Genomic DNA, 24,949 nt, shown 5'->3' on the forward strand with positions numbered 1-24,949 from the left:
TCACAGAATAGTGCATGGGGTAGTGCCAGTGTACTTTAACAACTACTTCAACCGTATCAGAGACACCCATGCTTACCAAACAAGGCGCAGCTCAACTGACTTTGTGCCAGTCAGATTCAGGAGCTGTATGGGGAAGGAGTCATTTTTATATTCAGCAGCTGTCTATTGGAATAGTCTGCCCAGTGAACTGAAAACCATAGACAGTGCCGTTAGATTCAAGTCCAGCCTGAAGACATGGCTCAAAAGGGACTATACCTAGACACTTAGCTTAAGGCACCCTTGCATGTTGTGTGAGTCTGCATGTATATAAATGTTAAATGGTATATGTGATGTGTTGTGATGTCACGTTTTGTATGATGCATGTTTTAAGCATCACATTCCCCCACCCCCCTACAAGGACCACAATGGAAATAAGCTCTGAGCTTTTTTGTGTTTCATCCTTGGCAGTATATCCCGACTGTGCTCTTCTGTCACATGTTTATTTTTTATATTGTCAAATGAAGTCATTCATTCATTCATTCATTCAGGGTTAAGGTTATCAATTGTTGTTGAATATGCGGAACAGACCCTTCGGCGCTAAACCAATCAGAGAGGGTCTTCGCTGTACGCGGCTAGCCAATCAGAGAGCGTCTTCGCAAACATAGGCTACTGAAAATAATCACGCCTCTAGACGGAAAGGGATGTCCATAATGTTCGCTACTGTAATGTCTCCGGTCGCTCACACCTACGTGTCAACAGTTCCGGTATTGGTCGTATTCTTTTCTTACTAGAGCTGATCAGGAGCTCATTCGTGTATTTATTTGTCTCGATTAAACGCTCACCAACATTCTTTTGTAGGTTACTGAAGCAGCGAAGCATCAATTCGATTGTGTCGAGACAACAACTACAAATTGCACCTACACAACGGAAGCATGCTTTTGAGACAGACTTAACTAACGTTATCTAGTAAGCTAAGCTAACGGTAGCATCTCCTTGTGGATCATATGTAAACAGTCCAATGGACACGAATGAAGGCTCGCCGATGATACATGGAAAAGAGCAACCCCGAACACGAATTGACAGAGCTGGGGTAAGTTAGCCTTTAGAGTTTGTGTGTCTGGGTGGGATGTAGATAGATAGAGAGTGAAAGGTAATGACATTTAAAATATCATTTTTCTGCAATATTGCACGTGTGAAACACAATTGTACATATGTGTTGATTAATGTTAAATACACCACACACAGCTAAATCGATAATGTTGCCCGAAAGAGCGAATAAGGGGACTGGATCGTATGCATGTGTTGTGTGTTTCAGCCATCCACAAGTGGTACCCAGAGCAGAGGGTCCTCTCTGTCTCCTATGGACTCACTGAACAGTCTGCCCAATTTTGAATCCGAGATGGAGCCAGATGGACAGGGGAACTACTCGCTCTTTCCTGCATTGGACAGCATTGCCACCTTGTCAGGGACCTCTGAAGCTCTAGAAAGGTAGACGAAAACACCCTAAGACCTAAGTAGTACCCCATGATGGTTATCGAGTTTGTCCATTCTGTTTCTGTATAGGCCTACAGGGTGACTTGGATAGAAAAAAGTTAGTTAACATCCCATATGAATAGAAGCAGATGATGTGTCTATCTCACTACAATGTATACTAGAGACATGATACATGTATATATTTATATATCTTCTTTTCCTAACAGCAGTGAACCACCCAATGATATTGCAGATAAGCCAAACCTCACATGGCTCGATGCTGCACAGGTAACCTACCTTCACATTACTTCACAACACAAAGTGACGTTAAATATGTTTTACGGTCAGTCACTGCCACGAAGGACAATAGAACAGAGGAATATGGCTGCTGCGATACAGAAATGTTCTAATGACAATTTTTGTCTCACAAATTAAATTGCACTTAACAATTACAGAGATAGTTTGGATTTTTGCACATTGAGTTGTATGAAATACTTGTCAGTAGTGTAGTCGATGCAAAGCTATTCACTTACTTACTTGGGTTTCAAGCGAACCAGAAAGCAAACAGGGTCACAAAACCAAAATGTTTTAATCCACAACATGGGGCGACAGTGTCTCGGGAGGTAGAGCAGTCGTCTGGCAATTAACCCCTAACTGCTCCTGATGAGCAGGTTGGAACCTTGCATGATTGCCTCTGCCGTCGATGTGTGAATGTGAGGCATACGTTGTAAAGCGCTTTGGATAAAAGCACTATATACATTAAATGCAGTCCATTTACATTCAGGTAATTCTAACACAATACCACGGTCCTCCAGCAGTTCAAATTCTCCTATCACTTCACACTATTTTGTTTCTTGAAAATAAAATGGGTGGAAAATGGCTTTGGCTTAAATCCAAAGTTTGCCCAGATTGATGAAGTCGTATGTTGCTCACTGTGCTACATTGCAATGAAGATGTTGAAGCAAGGGAAACAAGCATTGGTAAACTTCACAGGGTTCGTGCACACATTGAAACAGCATCTAGCCTCTCTATGACCTCTCCTGTACAGAGGGCCTCTATCCCTTCTACAACGGCGCTCAGGTTCCGGGTTCCTCTGATTGGCCACGACGCCCACGTGACCCTACGCTAGCCCGCCCCCTTCCTGCCGCGCTGCGCTCCCTCAGCTTCAACAACACACAGTACTGGTGGTGGTGGAGGACCGGGGGGCTCCACGTCTCGGGGCGGCAGGGGGAGAGGAGGCGGCAGGGGAGGTCGAGGGGGAAGACGGACGCCTGTCTGCAAGAAAGTGGTCTACGACGACCACGAGAGTGAAGAGGCACCTCCTCTGATCGCAAGCTGACCGCGTCGTCCTCCTCCTCTTCACTCTCGTGGTCGTCGTAGACCACTTTCTTGCAGACAGGCGTCCGTCTTCCCCCTCGACCTCCCCTGCCGCCTCCCCGGCTGCCTCCTCTCCCCCTGCCGCCCCGAGACGCGGAGCCCCCCGGTCCTCCACCACCACCAGTACTGTGTGTTGTTGTGGCCACCGGTTAATTCGCGATTTTTATTGGTTTGTCATGACAAACCAATTACATAATCCAACATATGTGTAAAGAAACAACATATTCCAGTTAACATAATCCAACATATGTGTAAAGAAACAACATATTCCAGTTAACGGTATATTTTTTGAATGATTAGCTGAGGGAGCGTGGAGGCTGAGGGAGCGCGGCGCGGCAGGAAGGGAGGATCAGAGGAACCCGGAACCTGAGCGCCGTTGTAGAAGGGATAGAGGCGTACAGAGGATGTAGCTTAGCGTTAGTTCATTCAGAATTCATGTGCCAATTGGTCTGATCAGCTGTTCTGTCTCCTACTACTCAGTGCATCAAATCAAATCAAATTTATTTGTAAGGCCCGACAACACGTTAATGTCCCCATGGGCCGGACACATCTTCTTTAAACAAGTCAAGAAGAAACATCACAATAAGTCAAGAACACCATAAGGTCCAACAAATTTAAAATAAATGCAAAATAAATTAATGCAATGCAAACACTCCCAGACATACCCCACGCGAAGGTAAGGAACAACTCACTAAAACCTAGCAATAGGAAAAAATGCACCACAGGCAATGTGGAGGAGAGAAACCTTAGAAGGGCCAATTCAAGGGGGGATCTCCCTTCTTAGATGTCGGTGATAGTAGTGTTGCAGACGGACAGTTGGTAAGCATGCACTTATGTGTGTAGTGAAACACAGATGAGTGCATGCAATAGCAAATTCTGAACATTTAGAAAAATGTAAGATAGAGCTGATAGCAATAGCAACTGAACATTTTGAAAGATTAAAGATGGCACTCTGCACAGTCGCTGCTTCCATACCAGGCTGCACTGCTGCACAATGGTGTTTGTTAAAACTCCAACCTCCACACCAGCCTCCACCTGTATCAATCTACTTTATCATCTATTATGCTCTCTACATGCCATGGTAAATGGTACATTTATATAGCGCTTCTATCCAAAGCGCTTTACAATTTTTGTTCCTCACATTTTACCCATTCACTCACACATTCACACACCGACGGCGGAGGCAACCATGCAAGGTGCCAACCTGCACATCAGGAGCAATTAGGGGTTAAGTGTCTTGCCAAATATGTTGCAGGTTTGCATGGATTTATTTTGTACTGAGCGCTTCTTGAGAGCAGAGCAGATTTCCTGACTGAACTTAGGCTATTTAACATGCAGCTTGATCTCAATCTAAGTAATGACCTAGTGGGTGACTTTGTGGGATATTTGCTTTTATTTTAAACTTAATATGGAAGAGGACAAATTCTGAATGGGAAAATAAAACATTGACTCCGATCATACACAATAATAGCGATTGTTGTGATCACACTATTATTCCATTATAGCAGTAGCCCTACGAAGGCTGGATCAGCCAGTGAGCTGTTTGTCCTCTTTTCTTTCAGATAGTCTTGGAGGAAGCTGGACGCCCCATGCACATAAAGGAGATCAAACAGAGGATCATTGATAGGGGACTTGTCCAATCCAAGTAATGCAATCAACTTCACATATAGTATCCCAACTAGTAGGGGTTGAAAAGTAATAAGATATTTGATGTACATGTAACATTACCAATCTTTTAGTAATTTGGTAATTCTGTAAAAAACATCACTGATAACGTCAAAGGGGTGGAAGTCTCGGTCGCTAACTTGGTTGCTGATGCTAACAGGAAATTAGCTAGCATTTTTAAAGATAGCCTTCAAATGATCAAAACTCCAGTCATTATGGAGAGAGATCTTTATTCTAGACAAAATACCAACGTTTGAAGAGGTTGCGATAGCCACAGATCTTGGAAGGAGGCAATAGTTTGAAATCAAATCAAATCAAATCAAATTTATTTATAGGGCCCGACAACACACGTTAATGTCCCCATGGGCCGTACAGGTCTTCTTTAAACAAGTCAAGAAGACAACATAACAATAAGTCAAGAACAGAACAAGAACACCATAGGGTCCAAACATTTTTTAGATGAATGCAAATAAATGAAAGAATGCAAGCACTCCCAGACATACCCCACGCGAAGGTAAGGAAAAACTCACTAAAACCTAACAATAGGGAAAAAAGCTCCACAGGCAATGTGGAGGAGAGAAACCTTAGAAGGGCCGTTCAAGGGGGGATCTCCCTTCTTAGATGTCGGTGATAGTAGTGTTGCAGACGGACAGTTGGTAAGCATGCACTCATGTGTGTGGTGATCCTAATCCTAAAACCATGAACATTACACCAGGGCTATTTTATTTTTTAAGAAATTGTGTCTCGTCCTATGACTCAGCCACATGAATACAATATTACTACTCTTGTGGTAATAACCCCCAAACAATAGTCTCACCTAGGCTATATCAAGTCCCCACCCATAGTCCAAGAAACCAGAATTGGTCAATTCAGCTTCAGCTTATTATTCTACCACTTTTGGTCCATTTTGTGTTTTGTATACTTGTTTTGAAGTGTAACAAGTCTGTTGTCTCTCCCCATGTTAACATGCCTACCTGTGTTCTGTCCTGCGCAGTGCAAAGTCAAGCCTGGAAGCCGTTATGTACCGTGAGGTAAGAGGAGAGACTGTGACACAGCGGTCTGTCAGCGGTGTTCAATACAGAAAATTACACTTCCATTTAGCTTTTTTGTTGTTTTTGTTATTTGAGTTAATTCATGCTTCTTCCATTTTTCTTGTTTCAAAGTTATTCTTATTTAGTCATTTTGCCCCCCCCCCCCCCCCCCCCCTTTTTGGTAAAAGAGGTAGACATTATAAACACATCGCAGTCAGAATAAAGGATAACTTGACCCACATGTTGCTTGAACCCATTCACCACGTGTATAGTTTTTAGTACAGCCAGGCGACAGCTCAGTCCTTTGGAACTGTAGTCAGGGTTTTCCCACCGCTGTCTTCCAGACACAGAAAGGCAGCAGGAGATTCAAGCGGATTGAGAACAGAAATGGAGTCTTTGCCTTGTTGGTGAGTTCTCATCTCAGCGGATCCTGAGACAAGAGGTCCTCCTCAGAGTCTTGTGCAGATCTGAGTTCAAGAGATTGAACTCTGGTTTTCAAATAGAAATGTATCTATCTATCGTTCACATCAAGTTATAAAGTACGGAAGCGTATTGCTGCCACACCAGAAAAAAAATATATATCCGTATCACGTTATAACATAAAGGTTTCACGTTATAACGTGATAACTTCTTGTTTTAACATAAAAGTTTCACGTTATAACGTGATAACTTCTTGTTTTAACATAAAAGTTTCACGTTATAACGTGATAACTTCTTGTTTTAACATAAACGTTTCACGTTATAACGTGATAACTTCTTGTTTTAACATAAAACGTTTCACGTTATAACGTGAAAATCATGTTTGAATAAGGAAACTGTGCGCCGTCTGCGAGACCGGAACATTTAGGAATTATGGCTCGTGTACATGATTTGATTAAATTCTACTTCATGCTTGGGTTGAGACATGGCGAGATTATGCTATTATTGATCACGGTGGATGATATTGTGATGACTATGCGTACACTAGAAGGGTGTTAAAATGCATGGGGCTGTACAGAAGGAAGAATGAATCTGGCTCGGGATAGAAATGTCCGACGCACATAATAATGTGCGGCACATTACATCTATATTGTAGCGTTCTGTCATACCCCCCTTATTGTTAGGAAGAATGAGGAGGGGTTTATGCTTCTTTTGGCTTGTTTAATTCCAGTGATATCATTACATACATGTCAATACTTCGCTCGTGATGTACACACAGCTACCTGCTTCCACGTATATTCGACCACAACCACATAACTTCCGGTGCCACCTCCTATCTCTCCCGGGGGGAAACACACCCCCAGCTAACAGTGACACACAAAACCCCAGAACATTACACTGACTATTCTCTGCTTCGAAGTGGTTATGCTTTGGCCCTCTTTCGAAGTGGGTTATGCTTAGAGTTTGGAATCAGGGCTGGTGGTCCATAAATATGTATTCTAGGAGAATATATGTAATGTGTGAACAATCGTGTGTGTACAAGTACATTTCTATCCCAGAGCCCGTCGGAGCTAAACCAATCAGAGAGGGTCTTCGCAAACTACGGCTACGAAAATAAATCATGCAGACGGCGCACATCGTTTCCTTATTCAAACATGATTTTCACGTTATAACCAGGGGCGGATTTAGGATTATAGGAGATCCGGGGCTTAGCCCAGATAGGTGCCCGCCTTTTTTGTCTTTTTTTTTATTTTTTTTTATTTTTTTATCCTTTTTTTTTTTTTTTTTTTTTTTTTTTTGCAGGCAAGGGGTGGTTTGGAGGGGGTCAGGCACTGCAGATTTCTTTTGAATTTAATTAACCTGTACGTGCAATTTCCTGCAATATAGAGCCTTCAATCTTGACCAATAAAGCTGCTCTTTTCACTATAAAACTCAGTTAACTCAGTAGTTATGGTTAGATTTATATATTCGGGGGGGGTATATCATATTTTTCATATGATCAAAAAGTGGTGGAGCAAGAGCATACCTTTGCTCCCCCAAGTTCAATAGTGGGAGAGCAGAGATGCTCCGAATGCTCTTATGGCCAGGCGTCTATGATTCACTGATACAAAGTAAAATAGTGCAGTGCAATAAAATAGTTAGTAAAATAGAATAAAATAATGCAATAGTGCATTGCAATAAAATAGTTATCATCGTATTTCTTCGGGAGGCCGGTAAGGAGTGCATTACAGTAGTCGAGTTGGCTTGAAATAAAGGCATGGATCTGGTTTTCAGCGTCCTTTTGATTTATAAATGGCCGTACTTTAGCTATGTTTCTAAGGTGGAAGAATTCAGTTTTTGTCAACTTGTTGATTGTGATTTAAAGCTTAGGTCTGAGTCTACCATGACACCAAGACTTAACTCACTCAAATACAGTTAGCAGCTGGATAGACCACAGATGGAAATTAGCTTCTGCTAAATCTGGTGCAAACATATTTTCATGTAACAATGATGAATTGTCAAAAAAAAAAAAAATTTATTTTTTATTTTTTTTAAATAGATTCGGGGCTTTTCAGAAAACATTCGGGGCTTGAGCCCAAGTAGCCACCCCCTAGCTCCGCCCCTGGTTATAACGTGAAACGTTTTATGTTAAAACAAGAAGTTATCACGTTATAACGTGAAACGTTTTATGTTAAAATAAGACGTTATCACGTTATAACGTGAAACTTTTATGTTAAAACATGAAGTTATCACGCTATAACGTGATACGGATCTTTTTTTCTGTTTCTGGTGTGGCAGCAATAATAAAGGAATCCTCATCTTGATTCAAGAGATTTATTTGTCACATACATACACAAGACATGTAGTGAAATGAAGGTGGCCATGCCCGCCTAGATTGTGCAAAAATACAAATAATAAAATAGAATAGATAATAAAATAGACATGATAAAAAGTTATAAGAATACAATACAATGCTAAGCTTAAGAATTAAAGGAATGAGTACTATATACAAAAAATATATATATATTTTATATACTTATTCTTGTGAATTTTTGCACCCGCTTTATTATTATTTGTTATGCCACATGTGAATTTTGTTTGCATCAGTTATTATTTCATCATTCACACCTTTAGTCTGTGGGTTTTCACGCACCGCTCTGAAGTCCCAGGCGCCGCTGTTGTTGATGGACAGATCTCAGTGTCGTGTGTGTCGGTGCACTTTCTACTTTCCACCGGTTAGACGGATGAAGAGCGGCAGCAGGCCCTGCAGGCCTTCAGCAGCCAGGCCTTCCTCAGCTCCCCTCCTCAGACCTTCTCCAGCTCGGGCTCAGCCGCCTCGCTGCCCGCCTTCCCGTCCCCCACCAGTTCCTCTGAGCACAAGCCCAGGATCAGGAGAGGGTCGCGCAAGAACCAGAACCACAAGTACAGACTCAAGTACCTCAGGCTGCGCAAAGCTGCCCGCGCCATGATATTTGTGAGTATATTTGTCCAACATTTGTCTTTAGAACGTTTCTTTATGGTATCATGTAGAACTGCTACTCATTATTTCTACTCAAAATAGAGCTGCCCGACTCACTCTTCACTGCTCTATAAGGAATAGTGTGGAGGGAATGCATGCTAGACTGTCGTGGATGAGGGTGGACGAGAGACTAGCATGCAGTTTGATTAGGTTTTTAAAGAACATTTGTACCTTGGGTAAACCCACTCAATTGTATTCTATGCTTTTATCCACCAATGATAGACATGACCATAATCCCAGACATGCTTCAAGTAGTCGCTTCACCCTACCTCTGCCTAGAACCAACGCTCTAAAGAAAACTGCAATGTATAGAGCCATAACATACTGGAATAGGATCCCATTACATATTATATGGACGGAAAACAAGGACAGTTTAAAAAAGAAACTCAAAGGAGCCATAATCCGGAAGGAAATTAATATATGTCATGCATGAGTGTAGCTGCAGCCATGTTATCCAAAACTTCTTCTGATTACTTTGTGTGTTTTTCTTTTTTCTTTTTAAAGGTATGGTGAAATTGATGTTTTAGTAACATTGATGAGCATTCTAAAAGCAATTCTTAAAAAGATTCAATTTGAAAAACAATCTTAAATTGTATTTAACACTATTTAGTATTTTGTTTTGTTTTGTTTTCTGTTTCTTTGCTTGCATGTAATTTTAGCCATCTTATTGTTAGTTTCATTGTGTATTGTGTATGTTGAGTACTGACTTTTAATAATTCTGTTTTGCGGGGCGCCCTCGTGGCCGACCCGGGTTCGATCCCAGCTCCTGTCGTTATTTGTTGCATGTCCTCCCCACCTCTCCTCCCGTTCGCCCTCTCCTCTGTCGGTCCTGCGTGGCCAATAAAAGCTGTAAAAATGCTAAAAAATAATAATAATAAAAAAAAAAAATCAGTTTTGCAATAATTGTTTTTGTATGTTTTTTTTGTGTGGACCCCAGGAAGCGTGAATTTTAAAGGCAACCAACTTGCGTCTAGTTCGCCGCCTTGCTATGGATCCTGCGGTGCGTTGGTGACAAGTTCGATTCCCTTCAATTTTTTTTTAACATGCATTCTTTCGCCGGTTAAGTTTAGGCATGTTAAGTTTAGGCATTGTTTCGGAGTTGGTTAAGGTTAAGGTTAGGCATTGTTTCGGAGTTGGTTAAGGTTAGAAGGGTTAAGTTTAGGCGCTGTTTCGGAGTTGGTTAAGGTTAGAGTTTGTCTTAGAGCATGGCAATATTCTTTCGGAGTTGGTTAAGGTTATGGTTAAGTTTAGGCATTGTTTCGGAGTTGGTTAGGGTTAAGGTTAGGCATTGTTTCGGAGTTGGTTAAGGTTAGAAGGGTTAAGTTTAGGCGCTGTTTCGGAGTTGGTTAAGGTTAGAGTTTGTCGCAGAGAACGGCAATAGAATGCAGTCTATTTCCGCACTGCAGCTCTCTCGCGCTGCCGCGGTCACATGGGCGTAGTGGCCAATCAGAGAAACGCTGAACACAAGTTGGTTGCCTAAAATATTCACACCCCCAGGAAGACTAGCTGGTTGCCATGGCACCAGCTAATGGGGAACCGTAATAAAATCAAATTATTTAAGTAATTGATTCATCCAACAATTATTTTATTTATTTATCTGTGAATTTAAATGATACCTTTTCATAAAGAAAAAACCAATTGAACAATTTAGTTTAAGCTTACTTGAGTTTTATTTTCCCTATGAATGCACACTGATATCAAACAACTATGGTGCTTCTGATCGAAATTCTTCTTCTTTTGTATTTCTGATGCAGTAATTTTCAATAAAAATGTCTATAATCGATTTATTAATTCAAAAATAATTATAAAAATAAAATATTTCGTCATTATCAAATATGAATCTGAATAGTGAGATATTTTTTTTTTTCCTTTTTTTTTTTATTTAATCTGTGAATTGTTTGTTTCTTTGTATGTTGTACGAATTATTATTTTGTGTAAATTAGGTTGTACGCTCCTTTTACCCATGATAGAACTGGATTTATGTTTTTGTATGAAAACTATGATTTATATTACTTCCATGTGGCAAATAAAACTCTGAATCTGAATTCGATTCAGTTGATTAATCGTGACCCTAGTGTTATGGAATATTGTAAGCACAAGGCTGAAAGGAGCCTATAGTATCAAGACACCAATGATCATTTAAGTCTAATTGATACTCGTATGTGAACATTTCTCCGGTTCCACTGTGGGCCAAGGATCCTACCACTGGACTCTATACACACACCTCTCCTGAAACATAACTGTGGCAACGCAGCACAACAAACCCTGTGATTGGCCCACTCGCCTTGAGCTGCGCATTTCTGCATTCACCTTGCTCTTGAGATTAGCAAAAAGGTTGTGTGGAACTACAGTATAAATGCCTGTACCCCCTACAAACCACAGCGGATAAAGAACATACGCGGAAGTCTAATTGGGCCTTGCCCTTTACCCCACAGGAGAACGCAGCCCTCTGCGACGAAGTGGCCCACCTGGAGCAGAAGTTTGTCCGAGCGAAGGAGGAGCGGAGGTCAGCCCATTTCAAACTGTTTGGGTGTTTTTGAACGACGGGTGGTCATGGCAAATGGCAAATGGCTACTTTTTTATATAGCGCTTTTATCCAAATCGCTTTACAATTTGTTACTCACATTTGACCCATTCACTCACACATTCATACACCGACGGCGGAGGCAACCATGCAAGGTGCCAACCTGCTCATCGGGAGCAATTAGGGGTTAAGTGTCTTGCTCAAGGACACATCGACACGCTGCCCGGGAGGAGTGGGAATCGAACTGGGAACCTCCGGATTGCCAGACAACTGTTCTACCTCCTGAGCCACTGTCGCCCTGGTCATGTATATTTATTAATATAGTTAATAAATAGTTCCGCTGCCGGCCAGTATGACTACTACCATACTGTCTTTATACCTGTATCACTGTACATATTTAATATTACAACTCTGTACATACATCTGGTGGTGGTGAAGGAGGCTATTTCCACCCTACATTGTGGGGAGTGCTTTGAGTCTGAGAAAAGCGCTATATAAATGTAATTTATTATTATTATTATTATTATTATTATTATTATTATTATTATTATTATTATTATTATTATTATTATTATTATTATTATTATTATTATTATTATTATTATTATTATTATTATCTGATTAGCACTACACCCAGTAGTACTCATTTATATATTTTATACCCAGAGTAATCACCTGTACATTGTATATTACTATTGCACTTTACTGTTACATTTGTACTCTGATTAGATGCCAAACTTGCTTCGAATTTGTATTTCATTACTTTGGGAATCAGATTAACAAGGTTATACTGCATGCTGTACTGGATCTAGCCACACACCAAGCCTAAACATCACAGCTCTTTAGCCGATACTTTAAAATTTTATATTGGGACTAATGATAATTTCCAGGTTCTTGCTGAAGTCATTGTTGCAGTACCAGTCTTTGTCAGAAGGGGAGCTGTTGCCCGTCCCCAGTACCAGTTCTCATACGTCTACAGCGTTCAGTGCAGGGCCTACAGGACCATCAGGACTGCCAGGGGCGCATAACCTGGGCCCAGGAATGTCAACAGGAGAAGAGGGTCTCCTTAAAAAGCCCAAGAAAGAGCGGAGGGAACGAGGCAGAGAAAACGGAAAGGAGGAGGGTGAGGGTCACATTAACTTGATTTTCTTAATTTCTTTACTATTAGACGGACGTGGGCATATTGGAATAGATCCTACTGTATACCTGCCTGATGAAACCACATATTTTCCCTGCAAGGGAACATTGGGTCTGTTCCTGTAATGAGCAGTCTCAGTGGAATCATGTCTACCGCGTTGCTAGGGAGCAGACATGACTACAGTTGACTTATAGTAAACATTTTGTGTTTGTTAATATAAAATAATTGTTGTTACACGGGTTGGATGAATGCAGCTTCATTACTCTGTCTGGAAGGGGTTTTCATCTGAAAGATTTGACATTTCTGAATGCAACAGACCTTTGGGGTGAGGCGGGGGACGATATGACGGATATCCTTAATTACCCGCGCATTTAAACATTTTTATAAAGATCATAGAGGGGCGAGGTACTAAAAGAAAATTGTATTGGACAATCTTTTTTGGTGTTCGACCTCAAGTGCAGAGTGATGCAACTCGTGTTTTTTCATGAAGAGAAATATTGAAGTTGACTATTTTATTTTACTCCTGTCATTTATTTATTCACTCACTCACTGTGTTTGTTTTTTTTCAGTTCCCAAGAAGATGTCCAAGAAGAGGAAGCTAGCGGACGGTTCCCGCAAGCTAGTGCAGCCCATCCCTCTTGACTCATCTGGGCGTCCCGTCTTTCCCATCGTCCTGGGAGGACTGACGGTCTACAGCCTGGGAGAGGTCAGTGTCTCACCACCGCTGGCTCTGTCGCCACTAGTTACTGATGATGCCACCCGTTTTAAGTATGTGAACACGCACCACTCTCTCTGAAAGCTAGAAATTGGAGAGAGAACCCTCCACTAGAGTCATGTCGCTGGGATATGAAATCCGAGGGTTGCTCCGTAGACATTGAATGGTGCTTTGAATTCACAAGGCTGTAAAATGTTCGCGTGAGCTCTTGCACCCAAATGAGGTTCATATTCTAGCATTGTCAGAAGGTCTGAACTCGGAATTGAAAGCTCATTTTGGTGTAAGATCTCTCAGAAACATTTGATGGCCTCATGAAGTCAGAGCCTCATTCATTTACAGAGCCCCCGATTCCACCGCCCAGTTACTGCACGTTTGGAGGGTTTAATCTCTAGCTTTAGGAGAGTGCTCATAACGCACACAGGAAGAAAACTATTTCTCCTTGAAAGCAAGAGCTGTACAGTACTGAAAGTTACCAACACCGTACACTGTCAAATGATAACAAAGTATATTCCCTTCAGTTGTAGTGAGGAAATCAATTGATAAACATCATATCACAGTCTCGTCTTTGGTTTTACCAAACAGACATTCATACATTTTGTGCAAGACTTAAGCAAAGGTGCAGACTTAAACGTTGGTTGGGCTCAAGCTACCCCAAAATACTCTTGACATTGTGCAATTTGTGATAGCTCCGAACATCGTCGATCCACAAAGTCATCATCCGTCATCACAACCCTAGTTTAGGTGCAACAACAGTATTTTATTTTTGGTGCCCGCTCTATTCCAAACAGTTTCAGGGAACGACTTCCCAGATGGTTCTGCATAACATATCCAGCCCCAGTTTCTGCCAGTTCCTAGGCCCGGCTAGCACAGTAAAATGCCTTCTATCCTTGTGTTGTTGTCTGTCCAGATCATCACAGACCGAATGCTGTTCCATGACCAGTGTGCCATCTATGCTGTGGGCTTCTGCAGCACACGCGTGTTTGCCAGCATGAAGAACCCGGAGCAAAAGTGTCTTTATACCTGCCAGATCAAGGATGGGGGAACAGGGCCGCAGGTATCCCCCCCCCCCCCCCCCTCCACACACACACACACACACACACACACACACACACACACGTGCACACACACACTCACTCACTCACTAGATCTAGGTCTTATCTTGGGGCGACAGTGGCTCAGGAGGTAGAGCAGTCGTCTGGTAATCCGAAGGTTTCCGGTTAAATTCCCACTCCTACTGGGAAGCGTGTCGAAGTGTCCTTGAGTGCTCCCGATGAGCAGGTTGGCATCTTGCATTGTTGCCTCTGCTGTCGATGTGTGAGTGAATCAGTGGTGAATGTGAGGAACAAAATTGTAAAACACTTTGGATAAAAGCACTATATAAATGCACATTTATTTATCTAACAACTATAACTAGTTGGGAGTGCAGTGTCAAATTTGGTGCCATTTGTCCAGATGGTGGCGCTATAATGAGAAACGTTAAGTTTTGGCCTGTAACTGTAACTCTCAGACTCAGAGCGTCTCTAGACCAAACCGAATTCTTTTTTTTTAACTTTTTGGGATGTTTGATATTCCATTGAGTTTTGCTATAGCTGGCCCTAGATTGTAGCTGCCATGCTGTGGGCAGGGCTTATATTACAAATGTGTTATCTCCTGAACACATTTGGTAACCATGGCAAATTTGGTACCATTTGGCCAATAGGTGGCGCTGGTGGGTGTAATGCTGGGGGCCTGAGTAAGTGCAGTACCCATTGTGAAGTTGATTGGATGCACGATCACCTTCGCATGTCTGAGGAATCAGGAAGGTAAACGGTGGCGTATTGCATTTAAAGTTATGGGAGGTGGTTATGATTAAATTGCATACATATTTTTTTTTCTTTTTTTACTTAGCTCATTGGGCGCCAGCCATTAGCCTTATCCTTATAACTAATGCGCCAGGTTTCCATAGCCTACTTTCACTGTGCGTCACTATGTTTGGAGAGCTATATCTATATTCTATATTATAGCTATGGAGACAATATTATGATCATTTCACAGTGACTAATGCAAAAAAAAAACATGCAAAAAAGAGAAAAAAATTTCATGTATACGTTCGCGCGCTATCCCGTGGTGAATATTGTATAGTTTAGGAGTGATCCAGGCTAATTCCTGAAAAGCTGAGTTATAGGGCACTATGTGAATTCTGCTATAAGCTTTGGCGTTTCTTGCCTGGACACGCTACTATTTCCAAATCAAATGTATATAATAGGCATTATGTTTCACATGAATGCATGAAAGGGTCGTTTTTTTATGCTTTGATCGCCAGTAACGGCATTCGTTTTGAACACCACACACTAGGGCTGGGCGATAAAACGATAACGATAACTATCGCGATAAATTATTTCCTCGAAATAAACATGAAACGTGGTCGCAAAGTTTCGATATATCGATTTTCCAAGCTTGGCTCCGTTCAGCCTCGGCTCAACACACTCACTAACAACAACCAACCTTACGTGATGACGTGCTACGCACAACAGCTAACAACCAATCAGTGAAGGAGATGGCCGAGATCGACCCGGAAGGAGACCCAGAGCGGTAGGACTCACTCAACAACAAGGCTTGCTAGGCTAATTAGCTTGCACAGCGTTGTTTTATATATTTACGTGCCGAGTATGTGTGTGTGGTGAATTCTGAGGCCACGTTTATAGTAGTGGGGGTATACAGTGGTAGTCGTTTCAATATATTGTGGCGGAAGAGAGTATTTTAGTGTGATATTTAGCACATTGTCATGGAATACACCGCGTAGAAGCAACAGGCTGGCTAGGTTAACTAGCTTGCACGGCACTGTTTTATATATTTACGTGCCGAGTATGTGTGTGTTTTGAATTCTGAGGCCACGTTTATAATAGTGTGGGAGTGGACGTCGTTTCAATATATTGTGGCGGAAGAGAGTATTTTAGTGTCATATTTATTGTCATGAGATACTCCGCTTGTCGGCTAACTGCTAACGTGCGAGGACTGATGACGACATCAACTCGACTTGAGACATTCGCAGCAGCATATTAGAAGTTAATTAAACTTGACAGACATTATATCGACGATAATTATCGATATCGAATTATATGAAAATAATTTTATAATTTTATCGCGATAACGTTTTTGGTCATATCGCCCAGCCCTACCACACACGCTGATCAGCTGGATCGATATGAAAACATTGTAGGATCAAGGTGGAATTGACGTCAAGATAGTCCTTACCTTTGATCAAGGTTATTCCAAAAAGAATATTCCAATTGTCTGATCGCGATTTCCAATATTGATGTCCATCTGGTCCCGGACATAATTTGGCACAATTTATGGATAGAGTGTGCTAGATGCGTTTCGAAGTGGTCGGATGAAGCTATTTACTTGGCTCCGTCTAAATTCTGCGCCCGGAGGGGTTTAAATGTAACACAGGGTCTGGAACAGGGTTTCAAAGGGTGGGCGATACTGCCACCTAGCAGGATCTGTCCGGTACTCCACTCTTGGCCTCTCAGTATGGCTTTCAGCGGTAACTTATAGGTGTGCGAGTGTAATATTGATATTAAAATTGTAAAAAAGGAAAAACAATCCAAAAACGTATTATTACGTGTTTGGCGCCCAACGGTTGTCGAGCAAACGCGTAATAATACATGGTTGGTGCAGAATGAGTTATGGTTTTAAAATGAATCGCCAGAATTAACATGTTAATATTGACAGCCCTTAAAAAAAACAGCCCTTAACACATTAACTGCCACGCAGTTTGCCCCTCTCATACCACTCTCTGCCACCACTCTAAGCCTATGGAGATGTTCACCTTCTTTGCAGGGCTATAACTTTTTAAATTGTATTGCTAAATTGACATTACTATGGCCCATTCAACATCGATTATCTATCGTTCAGGATGTAGGAACATTATACATTTTCATTCATAGATTCATACGAAAATATGTCTAGAATATAAATGTTTTTATCGTTTTCTGCAGTCATTCCTAGAACGCTAGTTATAGGCCTAAACGCATAATATAGATTATCGATTGCAGTTTATTCGTGATACACGCTATATTAAAAAATCCAACTGAATACGATCCTAAACGTTATGACTCATCATGCGCGGATGAACGGGGGGGGGGGGTCGTTTATAATTCCGTGATCGTCAGTAAATGCTTTATGTAGTATGGGTGATATCAGAGCAGTTTGCATTAATAATAATAAACAATCACGCTGAAAGTAACGTTACTGTCCTTACCGTTCGCCGATGAGACTGGAGGAAAAAGATCCCACTTATTTGACGCGATCAACTAGATCCATTTCCGGTTTGTATGGCGAACTAAACGCCCAAATCATATCGATTATTGAGTTATGGCAGCGATCCATATACACGGATGTGTGTCTAGAGTCCCGCAACAATATGTGCCTGCCGGACGCATTTCCCAGATGCACGGAGATCACCAGAGATCCATTTCCGGTTGTAACTCGCCCGATCATCCACCAGGCGGCGGTATTGAAGCGTTGCACGGTTGTGCCGAGTCCCACTGTCTCAGCCGAGGCTGTGTGAGGGAATTATGAATACCATGGCGAAAAAATTAAATATGATCTCAATAACGTCGTACGCCGTGGAATGGCGGAATTCGCATGACCTTGAAACCCGTCGTAAGCCGTTTTTGGCGGTGGATGTGTTAAAAGCCCTTAACTCATTCCCGCCAACAGCGTTTATATAAGTGATTGGCCAACAGCTGTTGAACGCCAACCACGTATATATATGTTATTTGGTCCGTTTTCCTTTTGTTCTATTTTAATATTCGATTCAATGTCACGGACCTGTATGTTGCCGTTAACACTTTGAGTGCCACGGACGAGATATCTCGTTATTTCATGCCAACCGTTGAGTGCCAGGAACGAGATATGCAGTTTTTTAATCGTTATTTTTTTTATTATCGATTTTATTAGCGATATTAGCAATCTAGCCTCACGTTACCAGTATCTGTCTGAACTCGAATAGGGAAAATACCGCCCCATATCGTCTCCCGGATGGTAATGCACGCATTGGAATGGACTCAATGAAAATGGATGAGAAAAGAAAAATCCGGAATCCACATTTTATTTCTCAGGCAAGTAACCCGAGCCGATCGGACTCATTGTGGAGCCTCAGAACAGCGGAGAATGTGTGTTTACAGTACCCAGCGTTGGATCAATAAACGCGATCGATATTTGGAATGGCGATCAGGAATTGGAATAATCCTTTGAGAACATCTGATCTGAGGTAAGGAATCTATTTTACCAGTATTGGGATATTCAGAGCTATTTTCACCTATATATCAGTGTGTTCCATGTGTGTGTGTGTGCGATCAGGAAATAAGAGAATAGATTTTTCAGCCCGCTTCTATAGCGTGCATAAGTACACAAATACTATCGATAATCTATAGTTTATTTGAAAATAATTCATAAATAGGCAGAAAAATGACAACGTGTTTTGTGTATTACAGTAAAGGGCGTTTATCACAGAATCTTCTGAAATCTTCTGGAAGTTTCAAGAAACGAGCGTTTTTCAAAATGGTATAAAACGGAAATGAACCGATTAAAAAAAAACAATCAGTTTCGACAATGTTGACTGCAAATAAGTCATTGATAAGCGACGGCCAGATTAGATACATAATTTAAGATATTTTGTATGCGTTCGCAAATATGAGAGCTATCATTGAAGTGGGTGGCAGCATTCAAGGGCATTCAAGGGGGTAAATAGGAAACGGAGGCCGGCACTGAAAGTGTTAACACTTTGGGTGCCGGGAACCGTCTTTAGACGTCTTTGCTGGCCATGCTAAAGTTGCCGGAAGACGCGTTACGTCGTCCTTATATCAATATTTCAAAAATCTGCGATCGGATTCATATGTCCCCTCCGCTGGCCTGAGATCCACCAGCAGGACCCACTGAGCTCTCTGGCGGTTCAGGAGCGCCATCTGGTGGCCGATCGGCGCAATCGCCAAACAGGATGTGCCATAGAGGTTGTGCTAGACGTCCGTAGTACTTCCGGGCGCTCGCTATAGGTCATGGGACTCTGGCTCGTCACGCTACACAGTGATCGATTGGCAATAACTCGATAAACAACATGATTTGGATGTATATACCATTATACAAGCTGGAGATGGACCGGGTAAAAATATATCCCATAATGATAAGATTTCTACTCTACGATGATCGCCCAACGGCGCGCGGAGACTGGGGTGAGTTTCAGCGTGTAACGTTACCGTCTTCGATACTAACTGCTATTATCAACATTTGACCCACATTAGATGATTGGTATAACGCTGCCCACGGAATTATAAACGCCCCCTCGCCCATCCGGTCAACATCAGATGACGTGTAGTAACTTCTAGAAGTACGTCTAGTTGGAATTTTTTATATCGTGCTGATTGCCATCAAACTGTATTTCATCATCAATATAATGCATTTGGGGCTATATATCACGTTCTGGAGAAAGCTGCAGAAAGAGATGAAAACATACTTATACATTAGACCATACTTTACTATGAATATGTGAATGAAAAAGTTTAACGTTGCTACACAATGAACAATACATATAGGACTTTGAATGGGCCCTAATAATGGCAATGTAGCAATAGAATTTAAAAAGTTATAGCCCTGCAAAGAAGGGGACTTTCTCCATAGACAAATAGCGCTGGCAATCTATGGTATATCATGAATTTAACCTTAGGCAGCCAAAGTGTTAAAAGGCATACTGGGACCCTGAGGGTGCAGTACCGGCCAGATCCTGCCAGGTGGCAGTATCGAGAGTGCAGTAAACCCTGTTCCAGACCCTGTGTTACACTCAAATGTCTCCGGGCACTATATTTAGACGGAGCCGAGTGAATCACTTCATCCGACCATGAAACGCATCTGGCACACTCAATCCATAAATTGTGCCAAATTATGTCTGGGACCAGATGGACACCAATACTGGAAATCGCGATCAGACAATTGGAATATTCTTCTTGGAATACCCCCGACCAGAGGTAAGGACTATCTGACATCAATTTCAGCTTGATCCAACAATGTTTTCATATCGATCCAGCTGATCGGCTTCTGTAGTGTTCAACACGAATGCCGTTACTGGCCATCAAAGCATAAAAAAACGACCCCCCCCCCCCCCTTTCATGCATTCATGATGAAACATAATACCTATTGTATACATTTGATTTGGAAATAGTAGCGTGAAATAGTAGCAAGAAACGCCAACGCTTATAGTAGAATACACGTAGCGCCCTATAACTCAGCGTTTCATGAATTATCCCAGATCACTCCTAAACTATACTTACCGTATATTCACCACGGGATAACGTGCGAACATATGCATGCAAACATTTTCTCTTTTTTGCATGTTCGACGGAAGAAAGTCAGTGTCAAATGACTATAGTATTGTCTCCATAGCTATTATATAGAATATAGATATAGCTCTACAAACAAGGTGACTCACTGCTATCTTTAAATTGTGGCATAGCTACAACGGGACCCGGCTAAGGCTAATCCCTGGCTCTGAATGAGTTCAAAAGAAAATATATACAAATATTTTTTTATGAAATGTCTTTATTCATACTAACTGTTATGAAATCCCCCCTCAGTTTGAAATCGTGCCTGAAGAAGACCCTCAGAATGCCATCGTTGCCTCCTCTGCACTGACCTGCCACTACAACCTACTGAAGGCCATCGCATCTGTCAGGTACCACATTCACTGCACAGTAGGGCAGTTAATCACATTTTATTTTCAATTATGGTTATGAAAACAAGATAATCAACTTTGAGTCAGGTCATGTTTTTAAGCCAGGTCATGTTTTTAAGCCAGGTCTTGTTTTTAAATCAGGTCATGTTTTAAAGCCAAGTCATGTTTTTAAGTCGGGTCATGTTTTAGTTTTTCAGTTGAATTATCAAAGTTCAAGGAAATCCAGTTAAGAATACATGTTTTTTTTGCATGATATTTCCAAAGTCAATGAGTAATTGTGTTAAATAATCATGATCTCAATATTGACCAAAATAATCAGATGGTTTTTGCCATAATCGAGCAGCCCTACTGCATAGCATTTTGGTTTGATTTGATTACATTAGCATGCAGTTCAATGTGCTGGACACCAAATTGATTATTTAACATGTGGTTTGTATGGAAACAGATATTGTGATGTATACTCTATATATACAAAAAATATCCTTGTGATTATCATATACATTTCGTCCATATCACCCTGCCCTACTGCACAGGATTGACGGGATATACAGCTATAATCAGTCAAACCAGGGTCACATTGCTCATTTAAGTGGATTGAATAAGGATCGGTTGATGTTGTCCAGGACAAAGTAACCAAAGTCATTGCAAATTGTTAAGTCATTGTAAATTAAAGTAAATACTGAAATTAATGGAAAAGATAATTAGGTAATTACTCCTTATGCTTCTGATAACCGGGTGGTGCACGTCTGTTATTGGTGTCTTTATACAGCAAACTGTATGTAACGATACACACATTTTCAAATTCGATATGAATTTAGATTTTGAGGTCAACATTGGATTTGATTTAGAATTCTTTATGTGTTAAAGAATCTTCTCAGGCTATTTCATTTGCTTATTAATGATTGGAGGATCCTTTAGACTGAGGCTTTAGACATTATTTCACAAGAATCAACTTGCAACCCCCTTGGGGGCCCTGACCCCTAGGTTGAGAACCACTGGTTTAGATGATGGGAACCTTTCCAGAGGAAGATAATGAGGAGGATCGTCAATACAGTTTTACATTTCCATACACTGTGTTGAGTGTAAATATGTTCTATTCCATTTTGAGAACGTTACACCCCTAGTATGTATCCAAGACTAATTCTAAATATTTGATGTCCTATGTCCAACCCATCTCTAGGTCAAAGCCTGTGGCCCCCATCGTGCCATCAGGAGCAGACTTCTTTGGCTTCTCTCACCCCACTATCCAGAACCTCATACAGAGTTGTCCTGGAGCACGCAAATGTAGCAAGTAGGTCCAAACAGTGTGTTACTTTAACAGGAATTGCTTTAATATTAATTTGATTTGTATGACTTTTATTCAATTGGATTTATTTCAACCCTCTGGTAGCCTGTTCTTTCCAAGTCATATTAGGTCGTTTTGGAATAATAAAAAAAATATATATAATAAATAATAACTGATCATTTGTACTTCCTTTAGTTGAACTTACTTTAGAACATCATTGAGAGGTAGGATCACCACCAGTTATGATTAGTATTTAAACTGCTAATAAGACCAGTGTTTTTTTTATTTTATTTTTTTATGTATGCATAATTGCTTTGTATTTTGAATATGTTCTAGTCCAGGAGATTGTTCTAGCAAGGTTCTGCTAGGTTACATGTCCATCACAATTGATTGAGACATTATCGGTTCCTCCTGTTTTCCACAGCTACCAGTGGATACGTTTTGAGGTCTGTCGTCCTGGTGACGGACAGGTTCCTCACAGCCTATCGGAAGACGATGCCTCAGTCAACTTTGATGCTTACCAGAGACACCTGGGCTATGATGAGAATGTGAAGACGGAACACAACATGGCAGGTTGGTCAGATAGAACATTTAGTTGTTGTCCCCAAAATGATGAAATTGTGTTTTGATTAATTGTTCTTCATCCGTTTGTTCATCCATTTGTCTATCAGACACAATATCTCAGACAACACTGGTCTCATCTTCATGATATTTGGGAGAATGGTGCATCTTGAGAAAAGCTAAATCTAAAGTGTTTTTGCCAAAAAGAACACCTGAAAAAGTGCAGCCGTCTTATATTTGCGGACTAGAGACAGAGGTGTGGTGCCAAATAACATTTAACTTCTGAGCGATATTTAGCCCTTCCCCTGTGAGCTAGTAGGACATGTTTGGTATCCAGGGATATTTAGCCCTTCCCATGTGAGCTAGTAGGACATGTTTGGTATCCAGGGATTCGTTGTGATCTCTAGTTTTACTGCGGCCTCCGGAAGACATTACCGCTAATGGAGGATCCACCGGAGTATCATTAGGTTTCAGGGGGTTACATTTAAGTAGGCCAAGTTAACCAAGTATCAATGAGAAGAAATTCTCATTTAAGATGGTGTGAGTCTAGTTGAAATATAATGACATTTAAATTCCACTTTGAGATGGTTAAATGATGTTGGAAATACCAGCAGGCTACAGTTTATTTAACACGTTTGTGTTTTTTAAAAACGATTTGATCTTCAAATAATCATTAAAAAAAAAGGTAGGGGGTTCGTCTTATATTGCGGCCAATACGATACTACGATAGAATGACTGTTCATTCAGTAAATCAATTATACAGTGTAGGAATTTAATGTCTTCAAAACAGCAGCAGGGAAACAAACGGCACATATGTTTTAAGCACAGCCTTCTTCAGACACAGGAGTTATGATAAAACTGTTTAATCAGCATTATTACTACAACATACTATAAAAGAACAATTCAGACAAATGTTCTTTCTTTTTTTTTATTAAACTCCACCATATAAGTCAAATGATGTATTTATGTTGTAAACAGTGCAGTGCAAATGTATTATTAAATATCTATGGAATCATTGGAATGTATTTCAACTAGTTACAAATTATGCATTGGAACTAACTGACATGTTGGTAGTTAATATGAATACAATATTCAATGGGGCTCTGGAAGTTAGGCGGTTGCTACAGAAGCCGGTCGCCATCTTTGTAGGATCACTTCTATTGCATAGAGAAATAGCTAAAACATACAAACTGGAGACTGGAAGAGTCAAGGTTTCTGCTGTAATAGTCGTCAATAGACTTCCAAACCATTTTCTAAACCAGAAATTCACCTGTCAACACACAGACAACCAGAGTGATCTCTACATATGGCGGCTTGCCCCTGGAATGTGACGTCAGCTTCCCAAGCATGATTCAACTTCTCTGGTTCAGGCCCTCTTATAAGCAGGCGTTGACGGTCTGGTTCTTCTTTCCCCAGGGTCAACACCACAGTCTCCTGGCTCCTCCCACCAGACCCTCCTGATCTCCCCCACTCTGAAGCACTCTGCCTCCTTCTACACCTCCTGACCTCCACCACTCTGAAGCCCTTTGCCTCCTTCTACACCTCCTGACCTCCTCCATTCTGAAGCCCTCTGCCTCCTTCTACACCTCCTGACCTCCACCACTCTGAAGCCCTCTGCCTCCTTCTACACCTCCTGACCTCCTCCACTCTGAAGCCCTCTGCCTCCTTCTACACCTCCTGATCTCCTCCACTCTGAAGCCCTCTGCCTCCTTCTACACCTCCTGACCTCCTCCACTCTGAAGCCATCTGCCTCCTTCTACACCTCCTGACCTCCTCCACTCTGAAGCCCTCTGTCTCCTTCTACACCTCCTGACCTCCCCCACTCTGACTGAAGCCCTCTGTCTCCTTCTACACCTCCTGACCTCCTCCACTCTGAAGCCCTCTGTCTCCTTCTACACCTCCTGACCTCCTCCACTCTGAAGCCCTCTGCCTCCTTCTACACCTCCTGACCTCCTCCACTCTGAAGCCCTCTGTCTCCTTCTACACCTCCTGACCTCCTCCACTCTGACTGAAGCCCTCTGCCTCCTTCTACACCTCCTGACCTCCTCCACTCTGAAGCCCTCTGTCTCCTTCTA

At 41.5% G+C, this 24,949-nt stretch overlaps 1 protein-coding gene across 4 annotated transcripts; it reads left to right on the plus strand.

Annotated features, from left to right (window-relative positions):
* Window positions 1-764: 764 nt before the first annotated feature.
* On the plus strand, window positions 765-24,616 carry tbrg1 (transforming growth factor beta regulator 1). 4 transcript variants are annotated; one of them, XM_084315010.1, is made up of 15 exons: window positions 765-1,069; window positions 1,295-1,467; window positions 1,680-1,740; window positions 4,392-4,474; window positions 5,489-5,525; window positions 5,870-5,932; window positions 8,665-8,898; window positions 11,379-11,449; window positions 12,358-12,590; window positions 13,175-13,311; window positions 14,228-14,374; window positions 20,931-21,028; window positions 22,209-22,319; window positions 22,738-22,886; window positions 24,291-24,616. In XM_084315010.1, the coding sequence occupies exons 1-15, from the start codon at window positions 998-1,000 to the stop codon at window positions 24,377-24,379; spliced, it is 1,758 nt and encodes a 585-aa protein (XP_084171136.1). In that variant the 5' UTR covers window positions 765-997; the 3' UTR covers window positions 24,380-24,616. The 4 variants fall into 4 exon arrangements, with proteins under 4 accessions (XP_084171136.1, XP_084171137.1, XP_084171138.1 ...); XM_084315011.1 differs by having other exon boundaries at window positions 1,683-1,740; XM_084315012.1 differs by lacking the exon at window positions 5,870-5,932.
* The last annotated feature ends 333 nt before the right edge of the window (window positions 24,617-24,949 follow it).

This window comes from Notolepis coatsorum (assembly GCF_963971535.1).
Source record: "Notolepis coatsorum genome assembly, chromosome: 1".
Classification (NCBI taxonomy): domain Eukaryota; kingdom Metazoa; phylum Chordata; class Actinopteri; order Aulopiformes; family Paralepididae; genus Notolepis; species Notolepis coatsorum.